This window comes from Sorex fumeus, unplaced genomic scaffold, assembly GCF_029834395.1.
Source record: "Sorex fumeus unplaced genomic scaffold, SorFum_2.1 ptg000037l, whole genome shotgun sequence".
NCBI classification, from domain to species: Eukaryota; Metazoa; Chordata; class Mammalia; order Eulipotyphla; family Soricidae; genus Sorex; species Sorex fumeus.
The window spans coordinates 69,409,153-69,432,024 of NW_026606094.1; the positions used below are offsets into that span (position 1 = coordinate 69,409,153).

A 22,872-nucleotide genomic window follows, 5' to 3' on the forward strand; every position below is an offset into this window, starting at 1 on the left:
GACTATCAGACTGTTTAAGGCCAGAGAGATAGCAAAGGAGTTACAACACGTCCTTGCACGTAGCTGACCCCTGTTTTGGTTCCTGGCACCTGACAGTCCTGTGAGCACTGCCTGAATACAGAGTTAAGAATAACCTGGTCACTGGGTGTGACCCATAAAACCGCTTTTTTAATTTTTATTAGTGAGACACCATGAGGTACAGTTGTAGACTTACAAATTTTTGAGCTTAGGTTTCAATTATACAATGATCAAATACCCATCCCTCGAAAAGGAAAATTATTTTTTTTAATTAATAAATTAATTTTTTTATTAGTGAAACACCACGAGGTAGTTATAGACTTACAAATTTTTGTGCTTGGGTTTCAGTTATACAATGATCAAGTATCCATCCCTCCACCAGCGCCCATCCTCCACCACCACAGGTCCCAGCATCCCTCCAACCCCCATGCCCCCCTCTCGAAGAGCCTGGCAAGCTACTGAGAGTATCTCGCCCGCAGGGCAAAACCTGGCAAGTTCCCTGTGATGTATTCAATATGCCAAACAAAGTAACAACTGTCACAATGGAGACGTTACTGGGCCCGTTCCAGCAAATCGATGAACAAGGGGAGGACAATGGAAAGATCCTTGGTGGTCTGGGCTTTGGGGTGGAGGAGGTGATGGAAATGTTCTTAAAATTGGATTGCAGAGGGTCCAGAGATGGCTCTGTGTCCCAGGCACCTGACATGCGAACATGAGGTTGTGAACTCTGTTCCCAACAACACCACCACCTGCGCCTCTCGAGGCCGAAGGCTCTGCTGCGTGGGATCCCAGTGCTGCAGGAAGTGTGCCAGCTCCAGGACATCGTGAGCACAGAGGCACAGCAGCCGAAAGGAGTATGGGATGGGAATTTAATAAAAGAATTGAACTGTGACAAAGACAGCACTACTCCCTACGTTTACTAAACACCACTAAATTGTACTTCTTAAAATTTATTCCTTTTTGGGTCACACCCAGTGATGCACAGGGGTTACTCCTAGCTCTACACTCAGGAATTACTCCTGGTGGTGCTGGGGGACCATATGAGATGCTGGGAATCGAACCCAGGTTGGCCCCATGCAAGTCAAATGCCCTACCCACTGTGCTATTACTCCAGCCCCCCTGAATTGTACTTTTTAAATAAGGGTTTTTTCTGTCACGCCGTATTTTTAGGGTTGGGGCTACATTTGGTGGGGATCAGGGTCTACTCCTGGCTCTGAGCTCAAAGATCACTCTGGGCAGGAATTGAGGACCATCTGCAACTGGCCATGTGCAAGACAAATACCTTCATGCCTGTGCTATCTCCCCAGTCCCAGGCACATTTTCATATATAAATTATAGCTCAGTCAAGTTGTTGGGAATATAAGGGGCAATTTCAGACACACTGAAGTATCCAAGAACTGATCAAGGGCTGGATGTAGGGACTAGAAAGTTAGAGCTCTCTGGGAGCACGGAGAGGTGAGAGGAATCAAGGATTGTCCTGCGGATCTGACTGGGGAGGGAATAAGGTGAGAAGAACCCTATTGCGGATTGCGGTGAACACAGGTGTTGAAGTGTCTATGAATCCCACACTTGAACAGCATTTCTCAAACTCCACATGAATATAAAATCCACACAGATTTTGTTGTGTTGTTGTTGTTATTGTTTTGGGGAATCCCACACCCCTGTGGTACCTAAGGGCTATTCCTGGCTCTGTGCTCAGAAGTGACTCTTGGCATGACTGGGGTGAGCAAAATGCAAAGCAAGTGCCTTACCCCCTGCACCAGCTCTCTGGCCTCAGGCACGATTTTTTTTTTTTTGCTTTTTGGGTCACATCCAGTGATGCTCAGGGGTTACTCCAGGCTCTTCACTCAGGAATTACTCCTGGCAGTGCTTGGGGGACCATATGGGATGCCAGGGATTGAACCTGGGTTAGCCGCATGCAAGGCAAACATCCTACCCACTGTGCCATTGCTCCGGCCCTGCATGATTTATTTTCGAGGCATTATCAGTCACAAATTTCAGGAGTCCAGCTTGAACCTTGATAAATGCATACATTACACTGCACCCACCAGAATTCTAGTCACCATTTATTTCTTTACAAATAACTCCCTCTTCCCATCCTTTCACCCCACTTTTCCTTCCCCCTTCCCTTCCCCCTGTAACCAACATTTTGTTGTCAGAGCAAGATTTTATCTTCTCTTTGTAAACAGCTGAGTCATATTCCTTATCTATATATGCCTTTGTCTTTGTTCATGGATGGGCACTGAGGTTGTTTTGCGGTCTCAGCTATCGCCAACGGGGCTACAGTGGGCAGTCTCATGCAGGGCAGAATGGAGCTGCAGTGTTGGACGGTGCCTGTGAGATGCCAGGCACTCCCCGCCCTCCCCTAGAAGAACACCAGAAATATCTCCTGCCAAATGTCCTCTGGGGACAAAACTGCCACAGCCAAGAACCACATATCAGGAGAGAAAGAAAGATCTTAACTAATTTTGCCCTTAGTCTTTTTTCCTTTGAGATGGAATTCACACATTATACTATTTAATACTGAACAATTAGGCGGGTTTTGTTGTTGTTGTTGTTGTTTTGGGTCACACCTGGCGATGCACTGGGGTTACTCCTGGCTCTGCACTCAGGAATTACTCCTGGTGGTGCTCAGGGGACCATATGAGATGCTGAGAATCGGACCCGGGTCGGCCACATGCAAGGCAAATGCCCTGCATGAGCTATCACTCCAGCCCCCAATTAGATGTTTTTTAAGACCACACAAGGTTAAGCAATCATCAACACTAAGGCCAGATGATCTCACCATCCCCTGAAAGAAACTATTAGCAGTTATGCCCCTGTCTCCCTTCCAACTGGTACACCCATTTGTGTATATCATCAGGCGAGGGATTCGCAGAGCACTACCATGAATTCTCACAGCCAGGATCCTGGGAAGGCGGACGTTTTTATTTTTTTCTTAAGTATATATGTCAAAGGGTAAAAATGCTGGATCACATGGAACCCTCGGTTTAACCTTCTGAGAAACTGTTAAACTATTTCAAAGTGGCGGAGCTGTTCTATGTTCCTGGCAACGAGTTGTAAGGGTTTGGATTTCTCCACATGCTCAACACTTGTGATCTTCCTGAACCCACAGCTATCATTTGTTTATAAATAAAGTTTTATTTTCATTTAAGCAGTGCTCAGGGAGCTCCCAGGACCACTCTCAGCGATACTCAGCTAATTATACTAGATAGTTCAGATATATGGGGTGATAATTTAGGGCACCCCAGCAGTACTCAGAACTTCCAGGGCCAATCCTGATAATGCTCTAGGGAACATGTGGTGCTAGTTTGAATTCAGGTCCCGATGCAGCCAACCATGGTTCCCAACCACTGAGCTCTCTTCCCAACCCCTAAGCTTTGCACCTATAGGTAACTTTAGAGATGAGAAAACTAATGGTCAGATGAAGGGGACAAACAAATCAGTAAAGTCTATTGCAGCACTGAATTTTCATTCTATTGATAACCATATAATTAATTACAATAATATTCTGTACTTCATAGAAGCTCTGGGTAGGATGACATATAATCTGTTCATGCAATTTTTTTCAGAGACCCATCCACATACATACTTTCCTCTCATCTGTTCACACATCCTTTGGCAAGCATCCCCTTTCTTCTTTGCATTATTACTTTTGCCCTCTTTATTGGATCGTTCCACTTCACATTAGCATAACTCTGTAGTGTCTCCCGTCTTAAAACATAAACTTCCTTCTATCCATCTCCCCTTCCTGTGTCAGTCCCAATCATCTTTCTTTTACAGCAAAACTTCTACTCATTTGCTTCCAACTTCTCTCCATTCTCAATCTCATTTCCAACATTCCACCCGAATGTCTGTCAATCACCAAAGACTGTCATATTTAAATAATCCCCATGCCTTGAATCACTCAGTTTATGGGTAACTTTACATATCAATAGCCATTCCTTCCTTAAAACACCTTTCCCTTCTCACCCAGACAAGACCACTCCCACTTTTCCCCTTCCTTTCCTTGCTGTCACTCTGCCTCCATCTCATTTGCTGTTTCTGCTTCATCTTCCCAACCACTAAACATCATATTATCACAGGACTTGGTCCTTGGACCTCTGTTTTCCCCTACTTAGACATCAAGTAAAAGCCAACTTTTTTTTTTCTGCAGTACCTCCCCTTATTCTCCCCCAATCCTCCCAATCTCCACACACAATAAATACTGAGTCCTTTTATCCACTTTTCCATGCAGCTTGGAGTCATCCCTGGCTCCGTTTTTTTTTTTTTTTTTTGGAGGGGGGAGGCGGGGAAACACACCCAGAAATGCTCAGAGCTTACTCCTGGCTCTGTGTACTCTGAGATCTCAGGGATTTCTCCTGGCTGAGCTCAGGGGATTATACGGGGTGTTGGGGATCAAACCTGAGTCAGCTGTGTGCAAGTGTGTAGTGTCCTACCCACTGTGCTTCTCCGTGCCCTGATTTTTCTCTTTGGTCCTCACTCCTCCCATCAGTTTTGTTCAGAATCTCATTTCCATTTGTCTTCGCCATTAATGATTGAATCCCAGCTATCATTTCTCAACTGTTACCGTTGCCTCCAAGCTAATCTCCCTTCCATCCATGCCCTTAGAGTCCAGACTCCCACAGCAGCCAGGGAATCCTCTTTAAATGGGTGGGAATGTATCGATCCACAGGGCTGGCTGTGAGGCGTTGACCCAGCAGTCACTTCCACACTTCTCCATGCCCAAACTCATCAAGTTCCTCCTCTGCAGACTCTGGGCTTTGCCGTGAGACTTGCTTTGGCTAATGTGGCAGTGTAGACATGCTGCAGCAGAGGCCTGGAAGGCACGTGCTCACTGCAACGTGGTATACCTTGCTGCTGGGATCCCCTCTGCCTCCATGAGAGGCCTGCTGGGGGGGGAGGGGGTGCTGTGTGAATAGCCCCGCCCCGCCTGCCTGTCCAACCATGTCCCCCGCTCAGAATGGGTTGATCCTATCCAGAAGCATTATCTGGGGTTTCAGTGGATGGGGCTCAGTGGACAGGGCACCTGTTCTGCATGGGGAAGATCTGGGTTTGATCCTCAGCACCATGTGGTCTTCCCAGCACTGCCGGAAGTAAGTCCCAGAACTGCTGGTGTGGCCTCCAAACAAAAGCAACCAAGAATAACATGGCCAAACTAAAGCATCATGAGTAGCTCATTTGGTTATAGTCATTTCTGAATAATAAAAAGTGAAAGCCACTAAATTCTTGGGCAGCAGCGAATGAATCAGCACTTGCTTTTGTTAACCGCTGTACTGCTGTTTTACACAGAATAAAAGCCAACATCATCCCACATCTTAAAGCTCCTAATGAAATACTCTAGGCACAGCCCTGTCATTGCCCCTTCCCCGCCCCCCTGCTTTATTTTTCCTTTGTCACTGCCTGACATATGCATTAAATATTTGTTGTCCATCACACCTCTCACACACAGAGAAGATGCCAAAATGAATGGTCTACAAAGGCCGAATTTTGTCCATCTTTTCAGCACTCTAAGAACTATAGGAATTTTATCAGCAGGAAAATAATGAAAATAGTGGTGCTTCTGCCAAATTCAGTATCTAGGCCTAACACCTGAAATATTTCAGGAGGCACAGATGGGACAGGGGCAACTGGGCTGAGGTTGCATGCAAGCTGAATTCCTTGGTACCCTGATTCTGGAGACCTTTCCAACTGCCTGGCCCCGGAGGACTCAGCAGTTCTGGGCTGTCACTGGACAGTATGGAACTCAGGTCCTCTTAGTTTTTCTTCCCCCAATCTTCCCTCCACTCCCCATCAATGGGTGACCTCACTTTGTCAGACCAGCTAAATGTCCAGTTATTGATGGGGAGAAACACAACACACACACACACACACACACACACACACACACACATACACAAAAAAAGCCAAGAAAGTACATACTATCAGCATAGAAATTTATTTGAATTGAAAATAATATGGTTCTATTTAGAATGTTATAATTTTCTAAAGCAAGTATCATCATTGGCTCTGAAACAGATCTAAAGATGTCATTCTTCTGAAGTCAAAAAATATGTAGTAAGAATGTACAAGGAAGCAAAACATAGAAAACAAGTTTTCTGAGTACTGGGAGTTGTGAGGGGCACACTGAGATCCTGCAACTGAGCCCGAATGAAGAGCTGTGAGGCAGGAGTGGTCTCGCTCCATCCCAGCCTGAGCAATGCGAGCATGCCACCACCGATGCCAGCAGGCCAGGGGAGTCCTGGCACCTCGGAGGGGCACGGGGAGTGACGCACTGCACCTCCCCTCCTCCAACTCCTTTCCTCACACTGAGTTGTTTTCTTTCCTTTAAGACAGGGTTTACCCTGTTGAAAAAAGTTTGGTTTTATTTGAAAAGCAGAGTAACTCAGATCCTGATCAAATACGCAACGATTTAGTTGAAGATGTTCAGGGATCGTACTTCGGAAAAAGGTCAATTGGCTCACTAGCAGAGACCATCAGTGGCTTGTAGAAAAAAAGAAATCGGAGAGGATGTTTCCTAAATCGTTTCAAAGAATAAGCAGTTAAAAATGGGTGGAAAATCCTAGGGTTTATTTGGCCTTAGAGGATCAAAAGCAGATGGGTGGCCTGTGATTAAACCCATTTACTTGTGGAGTGAGCTAGGAGGAGGCTCCAAGGTAGAGTTTGGTTTCCAACAGAGTCCACGGCCAGAGGGCCACCTCAGATGCTCTCCTCCTCCCGCAGGAACTGGAACACGGATGAGAAGTCTTTCTTTGCGTAGCCCTTCGCACACATCATCCTATAGATTTGGTGAGCCTGGCTTCCCAGAGAGATGGGGCTCTTTGTGTTGGTAGCAGAGTCTTGCGCCAGTCCCAGGTCCTAAATCAAACAAGGGAGAAGGGAACACATTGAGACGTGGTCAAGGTTCACCGTGCACCGGTGACTCCTGGGGCCTGGGTGTCAGAGAAGAAAAAATGAAGTCTGAAGAGGTAATGGTGCTACAAGCACATGAGAAGAATGTGTGTGTGTGTCCACACGCACAGTTATAGAGAGATATATTTAGACATGTCTTCACTGACTATAAAGCTGCTGTGGCCAGAAATCTTGTATTTCTTACTACCTACTCCCAATCATCTGCAGAGAGAGCTTGCGGTACGTGTGCCTGACATCTGATGATACTGGGAATTGTGTTTTGTTTTGTTGGGAAGGAGGGGGCATGTCTAGCTGTGCTCAGGGATTACTCCTGGCTCTGCACTCAGGGACCACTCCTACTGGGGATCAGATCACTCCTGGTGTGGCTCAGGGGACTGTATGTGGTGCGAGGGATTGAACCCACATGATAGGCAAGTATCCTACCCACTGCACTGGGAGATGATTTTTTTTTTAATCTGCAGAAACCTAAGATAAGTGTCATCATGGAATGGGTGAGTAGGCATTCAATCTGTTATTCAACAAATATTTAGAAACTGCCTACTGTGAGGCATCTTCTATACGTCCGTTACAGATACCAGCATGACTGACTAATACTGTTCTCAGTATGCATGCTGTCCGCAGGGAAGGCAGACAACAAAACGAACACTAACGTTCCAGAAAATGACAAGTGCTAGGAATAAAAATAAGGCAGGTTAAGAGGTTGGGAAGTGATGAGTGGGGTGGGAGAAAGAGTTCTGATATGTGAAGTATTTAGGGGAGACATTCTTGGGGCATGGAAAGCGGACCCAATATTGGAATATTAGGAATAAGTGAGTTCTTTGGAGAGTCAGGGGAAGAGTTTCAGGGAAGTGGCCAAGCAAGCCAAGGCCCATAGGAGAATACGTCAAGGTTATCTAAGAAACAGAAACCCAATGTGGCTCAAGGAACAAAGATGTTAGGGGCAGGAAGGAGGCCCAGGATGAAAGACAGAAGCTTTAGCTCAACTGGTCAGAAGTCTAGACTTAAAGCGCAAAGGGACAGTCATCTTTACAATGATTCTTAAAATCTCAGAGTGAAGCACTAGCTCTAGAAAACTGAATGTTAGGGCTGGAGTGATAGCACAGCAGGTACGACATTTGCCCTGCATATGGCCAACTCAAGTTCGATTCCCAACATCCCATATAGTCCCCTGAGCACCGCCAGGAGTAATTCCTGAGTGCATGAGCCAGGAGTAACCCCTGTGCATCGCCGAGTGTGACCCCCTTCAAAAAAGAAAACTGAATGTTTGCTTAGAAATATTAACTATAACTCTTTACTGGGGTTATAGAATATTCTAGAGTTAAAGTATAGGTTAGAGATAAAAAATATTCACTACCACCCAAATGGAATCTTGTTCAAACTTGAAAAACCTGGAGTAAATGGAAGACACAAATATTTGAAACAATATTCCCTGTATTTTGCTTCATGTGTCTTGTGTTATTTTAAAAGAGCTATAAAACACATGGAAAAATGGTAGATTTTCTTCTTCCCATTACTAATCTCACTTCTCTCAGCATGGAAAAGTTATTGAACAATGAAAGAGAAAGATGCGGAAGATTTCTGTGCCTGGAGAAACAGCCTAGCTAACTGAGAAGTTACCGATATCATCCACTCAAAGGAAGAGAAGCAAGAAGAATGCATGAACTCGCTAGTGTATTGAGTATCTAGGACGTTTGTGCTTATTTATGTGACTTTCACATCTCTGCTTAAACTTAATTCCTCTACAGCTTCCACTGAAAAGACACTTTAATTATAACCCACACACTTAGAACCACCTACGAGCTGTATCATTGCCTATTCCCAGGCCAAAGTAAAGGGCAGCTGGGCAGTGAAGCCCAGAGCCAAGTCCCGGGACTGAGCTGGTGTAGAGAGCTGGTCAGACCTGGTGCTTTCTAAGCAGAAGCTTCTTCCTTCCTCTACCTGACTTGTTAGCAGGTTCTCTGCCTGAGCTCTTGGCATTCCTATAGACACCAAATAAGCCATCAGGTCACATCCTGTTTTGTATGAATACATACTGGAAATTGGGCACAAATATGATTCTTTCATTACCCCATGTACTTTCATGTACCCAGCAATTTTGATGAAAACAACAAACTTCGGGAGCTACTTTCTGTTTTCAAAACAGCTGCTCAGTGTGGTGATAGATACCCACATGCCGGGTCTGCGAGCCTGAACACAAGGTACTGATTGGCATAAAAATAAATGTTTTTGACCGAATTGAAGAGAAATAAAACTGCAAAATAAAGAAACACAGTTTTAAATGTTCTTTCATCCAGTAAATATTAAAAGTGTGCTGACCATGTGCCAGAAGCCAGGGTGCAGTGATCTGGCCAGGAACCAGTGAGTGTGGGGGGTTGCCAGTGAGCAAGAAAAAAGGGATAGAAAGGAGATTTATAAGGCCCCAGCTGAGGAGAGTGGGAAAACAAAGGTGAACCCCCAAAAGCAGGCTGAGGTAGGCCATGAAAGGTTGAGTAGACCCCTGAACAGAGATACTTCATCTGGAGGTGTTTCCAGTTTAGGGAGTACCTGCCTGTTGTCGTGTGGGAAGTGACTGGGCAAAGGTGAGACTGAAGGGCAAGCAGACCAGTGGGAGGCGAGAGTGGGAAAATCAAACTGAGGCTGAGCCGGGGCTGGAGTGATAGCACAGCGGGTAGGGCATTTGCCTTGCACGCAGCCAACATGGCCGACACAGGTTCAATTCCCAGCATCCCATATGGTCCCCTGAGCACCGTCAGGAGCAATTCCTGAGTGCGTGAGCTAGAAGTAATCCCTGAGCATCACCGGGTGTGATCCAAAAAGAAAAAAACAAAACAAAACCTGAGGCTGAGCCTAGGGTCAAGTAGGAACGGAAGCATTCGCCTTGCGCGAAGCTGACCCAGGAACCCTGGCACTGCATATGATCCTCTGAGCCCTGCCAGGAGGGATTCCTGCACATTGCTGGGTGTGGCCCAAAAACCAAAACTGAGAAGAGAAAAAAAGAAAGAAAAGAAGCAGAAAAGAATGAGCAGCGCATCAGGGAGACTCAAGGGCAGTTGGTGGAATATGGTCTGCAAGTGAATTTATTATTGTTTTGGTGATCAGAAAAGGAAAAAAAAAATCCATTTGGGGAGAAATAAGCTCTGTCCAGAAACATGAATGCCTGCCTCACAAAAAAAGTATTTCCTGGGGGTATGATGCCGCCAGCAGGTCAATCTGTACCTGTGAGGTAAGTGCATCAGCAGCCTGATGGTGCCTTCAGACTTCCAGATACCCCCAAATTGCTGCTGTACATCTGGCCAGACCCCAAAAACTTGGGGCAAAGTTTACCAAGAAAGTAAATGGCCAAAAGTTAGATATGTGGGAGACACACCCACAAACCACCTCCAGCTCAGCTATATAATTGGAGGCATGGCCTCTCTAGTTACTGATCAAACTGCTTAATGGCCATGATCCCAGAGAGTCAGAAACGAATCTCAGAACCCAGAGGCTTTTGGCAGAAATGCGTCTGGACTGAGCAGTAGGTTACTGTCACCGGGCCACCCCAGGGGGGAAAGGGTGCTGTCCCTTCGCCTGCTCTCCCTTTGCAGTTCGGTGGCTGTCATCCTCCAGAGGCCACTGGACAGTCAGGTTTGGGCCCTCAGTGACAAGACATGTGGGGCCTCATGGGAGGGGGGTGGAGCCGGCCCTTTCCTCCCCGTCCCAAGGAGACCCTCAGTCGCCGCCCATGAACGGCCTCTCTGGCTCCTGATCAAGCTGCTTAACAGCTATGATCCCAGAGACTCAGGAACAAATCTCAGAACCCTGTAGGTTTTGGCAGAAATCCCTCCAGATTTAATTGTTAAAATTCCAGAATTTCAAAATCACGTGGCCACTACTGCAGCCGCATGACATCATATGTTATTCATAACCAGCAACAGAAAATAAATTGTCTACTGTTGCCTTTTCAGCAGATCTGAGTGTTGGGGTAAAATCTCAAATAATAATGGTGGGTCTGGTGTCAAAATATTGAATGTAATCAAAGTAGAAAGAGAGAAAGATGGAAATCATCTGCCTCACAGGTAGGGGGAGGGTGTGGGATATGGGTATACTGGGGTTTTTGGTGGTGGAGAATGGGCACTGGTGACGGTACAGGTGTTTCATTGTATGACCAAGACTTAAACCCGAAAGCTTTGTAACTATTCTCATGGTGATTCAATAAATAAAATTTTAAAAAATGAAAAAAAAATTATTTCCTAAAGTTGAGAAGAAGCCAATGATTTTCTTTCCTAACAACTTTCCAAAAAATACATACACTCTTAGAGTGGGAGGATGTATTTATTATGATGAGAAGGGTCCTCTCTCTTTCTGTGATAGGCACATTTCATGTCAATGCATTATTAAATATCAGAAAATTGTTACCCCATTCATTCTAAGGACTTAGTCAATCCTTGCACAATCATGAAGGAACAAGACTTTACCAGCTCACACTGCAAACCAACCCTAGAACAAAAGAAAAATCCCAGCCCACTATTTTATCCCAAAAGGCCAAGAATAAAAACAAACAAGATTCAAATTTTTATCTAGGCTCTGTTTTCACTCATTTCCAATGAGTAAGTAAATCACTGTTCTAGTAACCTGGCCTTTTGGGACAGACATATGTTTTGTTGAAAAGGGCGGCTGCAGAGAGGAGGAGGTAGAGGAGGAGGATGGGAGCCTTTGGCATTGTTCCATCTCTCCTGCCCCATCCCTGCATTCGCCTTACCTTAGCCATGAGTGCTGATCCGAATCCACCCTGATAGTTATTTGCAGAGGGAACTCCATCCATCACCCCAGGTACAGGATTGTAAGTGTCACTTGACCAGCACCGTCCCGAGCTCATGTTCAGGATTTTAGCCAAGAGCCGTGGGTCAAGCCCTAACCTGTCAAAGGTCAAAGAAAAGAAGTGTTAACTGTCAAAATGTACAAGTCACGTGTGACTTATTTATGTGTGGGGATGTTCCATCTTCCCTGTCCATTTACTCCATGTCTTCAAAAATCAAAGCTGAATGATGGGAGAGAAGAATCCAATCTCAAATTATAGGGTATTAAAAACCAATGATTAAACATTGCTGAGTCAGGCCATTAGGCATGGAGAGAAAACCTCTGCTATCCTAATTTTAAGAAACAATAGATAACTATAAAAGTGTTGTCAATTTATCGCACACATGGGTTTTCTAGTCTTTTGGACATTATTGTATTTATGTGTCACATAAGAACCTTAAACCTGTATGATCACCTAAATTCTACATTCTTGATTCACAAATGATGTATTTCAGGAAGAAATATTGACAGATATAACTAAGTATCATGGGAGTCCGTGCAGATGCATTTATATGTATGTTTATTCTTCTAGCTTTTATGAGGATAAATGTAAGAGATGAGCCAAGAGCAGTAAAATAGGCTTATGAGAAGTTATCATTATCCAAGAAGACATTTCTTGCTGCAAACTTTTCCTTATTTATTAAATCTTCATTAGACAATCTTGCTTATGAAGCAAGTCTGCACAGAGTTGTGACATATGCTATCTATTCAGAGACATGCATTATAGTTCTGGGTCAACTGCTGATAAGGTTACTGATCCTGATAAAACAAAGCTTGCCCAAGCGGAAACATCATTTGTTCTATCACCGAGCTGATGGCATAAACGGCTGTTCCATGTGAACCTAGAGGGAAAAACTCAAAATGCTGCATTATTTTTATTCTAAGTATCTTTAATGGAGTTTGGGAAGAACAGTTCTGCTAAGCAGCATGGAATTAAGTTTCAAATAAAACTTTACACCCAGCGATTTATTGATTTCTTTAATACCAGGAGCCATTATGAGACAATTGCCATAAAAGCTTTCTGCCTTTTCTTAAAACCAGTCTCTTCCAGAATTAACAACGAATACTGAAAAGAAACACATGTAAGTGCTAAAATTACGCTTTTGGGCTTAAGTTCTTGTTTATTTTGTATGTTCAAATATACACCTGTGTTCTTCCAAACCTGACTATCACTGCCAGTGGAGCATTTTCCCGTTGCCTGGCAAAGGCTGGGCTGCTACAATGTCTATGTGGGATTCCCGCCTCACATAATTGTTTTCCAGGAGCCTTGTGGGTCAAGGCTATGGTTCAAAGCTGTGTGTGTGACATGTATGTGAAGTCAAACAGTGGGTCATGTCATACTGTGGTGCTCTGTTTTGTTTTTTTTTTTTACTAAGAATTAAAATATCAAGAAGACTATTTAAATAGGCTGCCAGAACATTCTGTTCAATTGTGCATTGCTGGGGGCAGGGAGTGGGGTAAGCAGGAGGGAATACCAAGAGTTTGATTCATTCCTTTCTAAAGACCCAAATGTGTTGCATGTACAATTGCTACTGATGATTTCTTTTCCCTTTAAGGTAAAATTAGGTCATCGGTATACTACTGTAACAGATGACATTGGAAAAGGAAAAAAAAAAAACGATGTACTGAGGGGAAAATTGTGACAAGCAAAATCACAAATTATTAGTTAATTGCTATGGTCATAAATGTGTCCTTTAAGCATACCTGTTCAGGAACATAGCTAATGTGCTCCATAACGAGTGGGTATTTTATTTTGGAGGCACACCCAGCTGTGCTCAGGGTTTACTTCTGGCTCTGCACTCAGTGATTACTCCTGGTGGGCTTGGGGTACTATGTGGGGTGCCAGAGATGGAACTCAGGTTGGCCATGTGCCAGGCAAGTGTTCTGGCCCAATAGCAGATATTTCTAAGGCTCTCCAAAACACCACCTCTCACTTCCACTTGAAATATATTTAGGGGTTTTCTAATTCAGATGTTCTTTTGAAATGATTCACCCATAACACTGAAAGCATCTGAGTTACTCCCCATCTTTATAATGTACCAGGTAGGACTTCAGAAACAATCTTGACTGCTAAGGAAAACTATACTCTGCTTATAATACTCACCAAAATGATGAGCAAAGCTTATTGTTCTTCATAAAATCTTACACTTTTCTTGCGTGTTCAAGGAAGATGGCGGGCACCCATTTGTGGAACCCCTTTTGGTGAGCACATTATTGCTCAGAAGCATCCTGAGGGGCACACACAGAAATGAGGCAACATGCTCACTTTTCAAATCTGATGTTTTCCCACTGTGCTGGTACCCTTTCGGAAGATGCCCACACCCCCTCTGCTGCTCCTCCAGGCTCCCCACCCTCCAGCACACTGCATCATTAAAAAGAGTAAGTTAGAAGTGTTTTGCATTTCATCTTTTGGAAGATTCTTTCACAGGCACATCTATAACTGACAGTTAAAATTAGACATGATATTAAAATCAGTTACTGAAGTCCTCTGTCTTCCTCTGCGCCCAAGGCTTGTAATGGTCTGAAACCAGCTAGAATACACAGTAATTGTCATTCAGGGAGTCTATCCTAGAACGTCATGCTTCACTGGAGAAGACTGAGTTTCCATTTGAAATCAACAAATTAATCCAAGACAGGTATCTGAAAGGGCAAGTTTAATAGGAAGCAGCTACTGGGCTCTCAACCATGATAAAATGTTATTGCTGTTTCCCTGTAAATTGGCTGGGAACATATGATACTTTCTGCATAAGAGCCCCATTGCTGTTCAAGAGATATACAGCTCAAGCCATCAAAAGGATGACAGTCTGTCAGTCCCCATAATAACTTGCCACTGGATGTGGTTCGAGAGTGCACGCGTGCATGCATGTGGCTTTACAATTGCTGGAATGTTCTCTGATATAAACAGAGAAGAAATTCATTGCTCTGACCGCATATATAATGCAACTCAAATAAACGTCACTGTGTCAAATCTACTCACATTTAAAATACAAGAATTTTAAATGAACTTTTGGAAGAAGCAAAAATGATGCATAAATCGCAAAACAAAAACAAAGAATGAAAAAGATTCCAAATGCTTGCCTTCACTGCAACCAAGACTTTAAAAGGCCAAAAAAGTTTGCTCACTTTGTATTCGCTCTAAAAAGCTATCCTGTCTGGTGTCCTGTAAGAACAAAGCAAATTATATCACTAAGCTGAGATATCTGTATCACAGGAAAAGATCTGAGAAAGCAACGCCGAGACTCCATCCGTTGCAATCAATCATTCACTTGCTTGCCATCCTTTATATAGACCTGCTGCTGCTCTGTGCAAATGATGTGTTCAGAGCCAGGGAGACCACTGAAGAAGGCGTGCCTGTCCTGCAGGAGCGGGAGAGCGAAGACACTCAGCAGAGAACTTGGACCTGAGGTGGAAGGCCCATCCTCCTCCCCACACTTTTCCTCATCATGAACAGTACTGAATGCCTCCTAGGTGCCAGGTATGGTCTTATGGTACAACAGTGAGCAGACAAAGCTCACGGAGCCTGGAAAGACAACACACACACATACACACACACACACACATACACACACGCACATACACACCCCTAATGCCAGTTACGAGAGAATTATAAAGCAAATAACGTACAATTTAAATACAACAATCACCACACCAACAACTTCTGTGCACTGAGCAACTATTATGGGCCAAAATGGGGGGGGGGGGAGAACGAGAGGGGGGCATGGAGGAGGGAACCTGGAGACATTGGTGCTAGGAAATGTACTCTGGTGGAGGAATGGGTGCTGGAACACTGTATGACTGAAACCTTTATAATGCTCAATCTCACAGTAATTCAATAAAAAATAATTTAAAATATATATATACGATTGACTTATTATTATCTCCTTAAAACCCTATAGAGATGTCACTATTTTTCTCATTTTATAAACAAGAAAAACTTCAGTGTATAGCAGAGGTGGAAGGCAGGCCTAGACGGACACCCAAACTCTCATCACTGTGAATCTCAAATTAGTTGGCTTTATTATAAACTTTTGTCATCTGTTCCATTTATTAGGGTGCACAAATGAGACTTGCAACCAAATGGGAATGCAGCCCCTTCTGAGGGTGGTTGTCAAGAAGCTAAAATTAGACTTGGGGTAAACTTATCTTGAATGCCCTCCTGTTAAAAGCAAGTTTTGAGTTTAACAGAAGAAGGCCAATAAGGCTTTGCTGCAAGGGCTTGGGTTCTACTTGATAATGTAAGGGAACTGCTATTTCACTAACATAAAAAACAAAAAATAGCAAAAATTAAACAATAAAACTCACCATTAATGTTGCTTCTATGTGATGCAGGGGAATAAAACCTGTCGAAGCTATCAGTGCTGTGAAATTACATCAACTCTTAAATACGTCCCAATTAGAAAGTAGGATGGTCAATAAAAAAGAAACTCAAAATATGAGGCATATTAATGGATTTTATGCTTAACTTTTTTACAGAATTAAAAATCAGCAACCTTTATGACTCACTGAAAAAGATAATGGGATCAATAGAAATTTTAAACTGTAAAGTATTATTCTATTTAAAAATAAAACAGAAAATGGGAGACATTAATGTTGCAGGAAAACACTGACTTATGAGATTAAAATTAATCAGAAATGACCACTTCATAGGAATAGGTAACTCCATTTGTAAATGTTGACATTAATGCTCTAAAAAGATTTTGCTTCTGACTGAACAGAATATAAATGTGGCTGAACTACTTTGAAGCTGTGCTACTTTGTGGGAATTTACTACTCGGGAATTTATGCTTGCTGATGCCAATTTTCTCATTCACCTTGCAAAGCTCAATAAATCGTGGCTGTTCTCTATACTCTATTAGAGAACAATCGTGTCATTTTAAACCATGTCTGTAAACCATGGAGAAAAGACAATAGCAGAAGCAATCATTTTTAGAATGTTCAAAGCACTGAAAATCTTTTTTAAGATAAACTGATAAAAATCCTAATGTTAAGAAAATAAGCAATTCATTAACACAATCTGAAGCACCATAAACTAATAAATTACTTTAACAGTTAAATGAGTTTCTGTTTAGTGGTTGGACAATTTACTTATAGATCTAATATATACAATCTGTATATTAGATCTATATGCATCAATGTATATAAAATTTGATAAAGTAAAACATTTAAAGTTTCACATTCCTAAATATTGTTTTTACAACTGGGGAAAATATATGCTTCAGCTCGTAATGTTTCTATCTGGAAGTTTATCACTTTTTATTTTTTTTCTGATAGTAATCCCACTTGAGTAGTCCAACATATACTTTTCAATATATAAATTTTATTTAATTCATGTGATTCAAATACTTTCTTATTTTTGAAAGACTTGATGTTCCAAATTATCGTTTTTCTTTTTCATGTTAGGTACCTCAGTTCAAAGTGATGTTCATGCTAATTTTTATTAGCTGCTGTTTAGAGTTAGACATCCACCGCTATTTCCAACACTTCATTTCAGAATGGTCCATGGTGATCTTATAAGAGTTTTGCTAGGATAATGGTTGGAAAAGTGCAAAGGACCATCCCTGTGCCTAAGGAAATCCTGGCGCAGAGATGCTCAGAGGAGCAGGATATATAATAGGCAAAGAGGAAGAGGGAACTTCGAGCATGATATAACCTAGGTTCATCTAGACTTTCACTTTTAATTATTCCACTTATGTCTACAAAATGAAGCTAGAGCTCTAAGTATACAGTATGCATACTAATGTTCTATTATCAACATCAATTCATCTTGTTCCCCAAATTTACATTTTCTTCCGCCATGAAATTAGTCCAGAGGATGAACATTAAAACAAGTTAGAGTTAACTAACTCTTTACATCAGATTAAGTGACTTAAAAATGAAATTGGGCTACAATACAGACAGAAACTTGCCACAGCTTCCTTTATTCTTACTATCAGTTTTATCAGGGCTTTATATACAGATATGTCTTACCATTTTACAGACATTACATTTTTAAATGGAAATGGTACAGGATATTGATAAACCAATTAGCGCTGAAGCAAAGCAAATTCCTCTTTTATCTCAATTACAACATGACAACTTAATAGGTCAAGATAGTTTAACATCTGAGACAAGGGTAACTCAATAAAACAACAGCATCTTGATATGGTAATTAAAAGGAAATGCGAATCCATTACCGAGCTTTTAAAAACATCTTAAGCACTTTGGCTCTTTTTATTATTTTCATCAAAAGCTATGATACGAAAAAAATACTGATATGTGATTCAGTTTCTATGTAGTTTTGAGAAGTGTGAGCACTTGAATGGAGCATCCTGATTATTACACATTTCTTAAAATAAGAAATTTACACATATTATATTTGTGAAATATAAAACATTTCAAAATGTTTTATATTTAGGTGATTACTCATAAACAACATTCCTAGTAGACTGAAGTCTAAAATTAAGACATTAACCCTAAAACAGCTAAAAGGTTGATAACTAGTACAAGAAAAACAGAATTCTGAATCAAATAAAGCACAGTATAAATGCCATTTTATCTTCATATGAGAAAACAATACTTAATGTGAAGGTAACAAAACTACAGGCAAGTTAAAACTAAACTTGTGCATAGAGCTGTAGCTTTCTGAATGACACCTAGTTTTTCTTGAGAATAAATAACCAAGAGCCCCATTGATGTAGAATTTATATTTTAAAAAACATGTAAAAAGTTACATAGAGCATAATACTTGACTTCATTACAATTTAAAAAAACATGTTTTATATCATTTTTTTCCTTGTAATATACTGCCAAAATATGTTTACTTTTTGGGGTGGTGGTGATATTGGGGGAAGTTGGCCAAGTGCACCAGAGGGTGAGCATGTTGCGGTAAGGCCCTACAGTGCTCAGGCTTACCCAGGACACCCCTGCAGTGCTGGGTGGGGGCTCTAGGGCTGCATCCAGAGATACTTGGGATAACGTGCTGGGGATCAAACTGCACCTGCTACATGTAAGGCATGTGCCTTAACGGTTATTTCTTAGGTCCCAAGATAGAGTTATTTATTTATTTTTTCACTTCACTGTAATAAAAAAAAAAAGAGCTCCAATTTGAAAGGATAATATTATTGCAAAAAGTAACACAATATGGCACAATAACACAACATATCATGCTCTCCAGAGACCTTATTGGTTGTGAAGTTTAATAAGGAATTTTCAAAAAGGTTCCTAGACAACTTGAGTTCTTCCAACATGAAGACATCAAACAGAAAAGTTCATGAAAAACTGTTAGTATATAAAAATACAGTACTATTCAACAAACCTTATTCCAAGATTCATAGCTTCAGCAGTACCAATCATACTAATAGCTAGCAGCATATTGTTGCAGATCTTTGCAGCCTGAAAATAAATGGAGTACATATCAAACATTGTCATTTTCCAGTTAGGACTCGTAAGATGTTTTCTTTCCCATCACCTTACTTTCTAAAAGTAAGAGCACCAAAATACTTATTCTCTCAAGCAGGGCAAGATGGGCTGTGTGGACCTCTAAGCAAAAGTGAGCAGTCTCTTCTAGACCACAGGCACCCCAGAGTGGCAGCGCAGGTGAGTTTCGTTCAGGGAGTAGCACCGATCCGGAAGCAAAGCCTGCTCTTTGCTGCCCAGGCTGCCACTAGCATGGGGATCAGAGTTAACACTGAATGAGAAAGCCACGAGCAAATCAAAACCAATATGTGATAAACTGCAGCAAGGCTGTTCCTTAGAGATCATGATGAGTTCAGAGAAACAAGATCATTGAGGGCAGGTCAAGAGGAAGTAGAACCAAAAACCTCTTTTCAGAAAGTCAGAGGGTTTCAAAAGGCAATGGAGAAAAAGGAAGGAGAGCAGGGAAGAGGTAAATATGTAAGAGGGACTAAGGGACTAAATATAGAAGAACATTGGATGTTGGGGTGAAATCTGATCCGGACTGGGGCAAGGGCTATGAGAGTAGAGAGCTGGCACTGAAAGGAAATGGAGACAGTTTCAAGGGGAAGGATATGATGGCACAAACATCTTGATGGAGCTGTTTTGGGTACAGTGTTGAGAAGAGTTGTAGATCTGGCATTCAGAGATCCACAAGGCCGTCTGAGGAGCACATCAGGTGTAAGACAATGAAAGTGGACCAAGTAACGTGTGGGACATATAAGAGAATCAATGAGAGTCACTGAAGCAAAAGCCAATAGAATTTGGAGACTAACTAGATGAGGAAACAGACTGCAGACTGATCTAGAACATTACCAAAGTCTAGATCTGCACGTGCACAGAAAACAACTAGCTTGATTTCAGAGTTTGGCATTACCATGCGCCTCTATCTGAATAGAAAGGAGACGTATTTCTAAATGAAGATTATTCATATTTTAAGATAGGTTATTTCTACTCAACTATCCTACAGAGATTAGTAAGTATAAAACAAAAACAAACACTGTCCTCCCATTGTTCATCGATTTGCTCAAGTGGGCCCAGTAACGTCTCCATTTTGGGACTTGTTGTTATGGTGTTTGGCATATTGAATATGTCACGGGTAGCTTGCCAGGCTTTGCCGTGTGGGTGAGATACTCTCGGTAGCTTGCCGGGCTCTCCGAGAGGGGCAGAGGAATCGAACCCAACTTGGCCGGGCTGGCTGTGTGCAAGGCAAATGCCCTACCACTGTGCTATCGCTCCAGCCCATAGTAGTAAGTATAAGTACCTACAAAACTAGAAGAATGTCACTCACTGAGAAACCTCAGTGTGGCCAGCAGAAGCAGTTGTAAGGATGCTCTCAGTGGCCACTGAGATGACATGCCAAACTGTAAATGAGGGAACTTCCACTGTATTTTAAAAATTAGTTTATTAGCTGATGTCTACTTAACAGGAATGATGGTGAATTACTATAGGATCTACTTTTTGTTCATTTGTTTTTGGGTCACACTTGGTGATGCTCAGGGCTTATTCCTGGCTCTTACGTTCAGGGATCACTCCTGGCGGTGCTTGGGGAACCACATGTGGTGCCAGGCAATCAAATCCAGGTCAGCTGTGTGCAAGACATGCATCTTAACCCCTGTTCAGCCCTAAATGAAATTTTTACAATTTTAACAGAGAATTTCTAGATTGGACATAGTCACAGGAAGAATAAAACTGTGGTCACGGAGACAATGGTGGAGGGAAATGACACTCTGGTGGACCGTGTGGTGCTGGAACACTGCATAAAATCCTACCATCAACAACAGTGGAAATCACGGTGCTTCAAATGCAAAAAGCAAAAACTAAAAAATGTGGCTGGGCTGGGAAAAACAAATGAACATTAGTCGAGTTGACATCACCGAGAAGGTCACTAATGTGACCGTGTTACCTGCCCTGTCCCAACTGCACCGCAGTACACCACGTTGGAACCCATGCACTCCAGCAACTCTTTGGAAGCAGCGAATTCAGCTTCAACTCCTCCAACCATGAACGTGAGATTCCCAGAGCGAGCAGCTCCCACACCTGAATGACGGAGGAAGAGGGGGAATAAGAAACCAAGTGGGTAATTTCTTCAAGTGCTGAACTACATAGTGAAATGACGAGAAAACCTTTAAACCAAATGAAAGCAGCTTCCCTCCAATCTATACTTATTTCAAGCATGTGTAAGATACTGAAGATCTCACCTGGAATGTTTTAATAATCAGTATCACGCAGGTTAACCACAAACCCAAAGGACAAGTAGGTTCAGTCCAACTCTACTGCTCGATTCAGCTCAAGTATTTTGGTGCAATTGTGGCATGACAGATATGGGAATTTGAAATGTGAATCGTCTTGTTCTCATTCATCTATTATTCTCCTAAGACTCCTATTCAGTGATAAGCAAATGAGGAAGAGTTTGGTGATGGCCCTAGTGTAGCAGCACTGCATGTATGGAGCAATAACATGGGAACTATCATAAAACCATAGCACTAAATCATTTAATAGAAATAAGGAAAGTGGGGGAGGTCTTTGGCACTTTGGTGATGGTAGAGGTGCAGTAAATTTTTAAACCCAAAGCATAAATACCAACACTATTGTAACCATGTTACCACTACTACAAATAAAAATAAATAGGTTACTGAGAAAGGAAAAAGAATACCTGTTCCCTGGCCATGAGAACTGACTTGGAGTTAGGGTCTCTGGCTCACTTCATTTTCTTTTTTATGTACAGATGAGATCTACACAGAGACACAGCTCTTTTTGAGTGTTTGTGGCTTTTTGGGTCACACCCAGTGATGCTCAGGTATTACTCTGGCTCTGCACTCAGGAATTACTCCTTGTGGTACTTAGGGGACCATATGGGATGCCGGAGATTGAACCTGTGTGCAAGGCAAATGCCCAACCGGCTGTACTATGGCTCAAGCCCAGAGACACAGTTCTTTCCCCCAACAAACTGGTAGGAATTTCAGAGGGTAAGATTCTTTATGAAGATAAAGAAAACTGTTGCCAGTGTAGACAAGTTACTCCGTCATGTACTTCTCACTATAATTTTTCTGCTTCTTTCTATTGTTTATCCTTTTTGGGGTGGGTGAGATACTGGGGTCAAACGCAGGGCCTCAATCATGTGAGCCGTACACTCTACAAAACAGTTTATTTTCCAATCCCCGCAACATACTTTCTGAGCCATTCATTCCGAGTGATATGAGGGGGAGGAAGAAAGAAACTGGCTTGACTCCTCAGCAGCTTCCAACAATGGTCTGATACGTGTTCATTAACTACAATGATTAGAGAAACAACTTCTACTCAAGCACAAAACACACAACCTAGTCTTGTCTAGAGAAGTGCAGAGGGAAGTTCTGTTATAACCTACACATTTATTACCTCTAAAATAAAACAGGCTTTTTTCCACTCTGGAGAAGCCCAAGTTCTCTCCTAAACATGTATCTCTCTTTTTCTGACCTAACATTTCTCTATTTTTTTCAATAAAAACTATTTTGCTTCACAGAAAAATAGTAAGAATAAAAAGAATGTTATTACTGAATATTTTTTTTCTTTTTGGGTCACACCCAGCAATGCACAGGGGTTACTCCTGGCTCTGTGCTCAGGAATTACCCCTGGCGGTACTCCGGGAACCATATGGGATGCTGGGAATCGAACCTGGGTTGGCCGCGTGCAAGC

At 42.3% G+C, this 22,872-nt stretch overlaps 1 protein-coding gene across 1 annotated transcript in view; it reads right to left on the bottom strand.

Moving 5' to 3' along the window:
* Window positions 1-5,937: 5,937 nt before the first annotated feature.
* Window positions 5,938-22,872, bottom strand: part of HIBADH (3-hydroxyisobutyrate dehydrogenase) — a 103,072-nt gene continuing 86,137 nt past the window's right edge. Inside the window, exons 5-8 of the mRNA XM_056118614.1 lie at window positions 21,104-21,237; window positions 19,061-19,137; window positions 11,669-11,825; window positions 5,938-6,876 (exon numbers count right to left, since the gene is read on the bottom strand). Of these exons, the coding sequence (XP_055974589.1) occupies window positions 6,718-6,876; window positions 11,669-11,825; window positions 19,061-19,137; window positions 21,104-21,237 (527 nt within the window). The 3' untranslated portion in view covers window positions 5,938-6,717. The remainder of the gene's footprint in view (window positions 6,877-11,668; window positions 11,826-19,060; window positions 19,138-21,103; window positions 21,238-22,872) is intronic.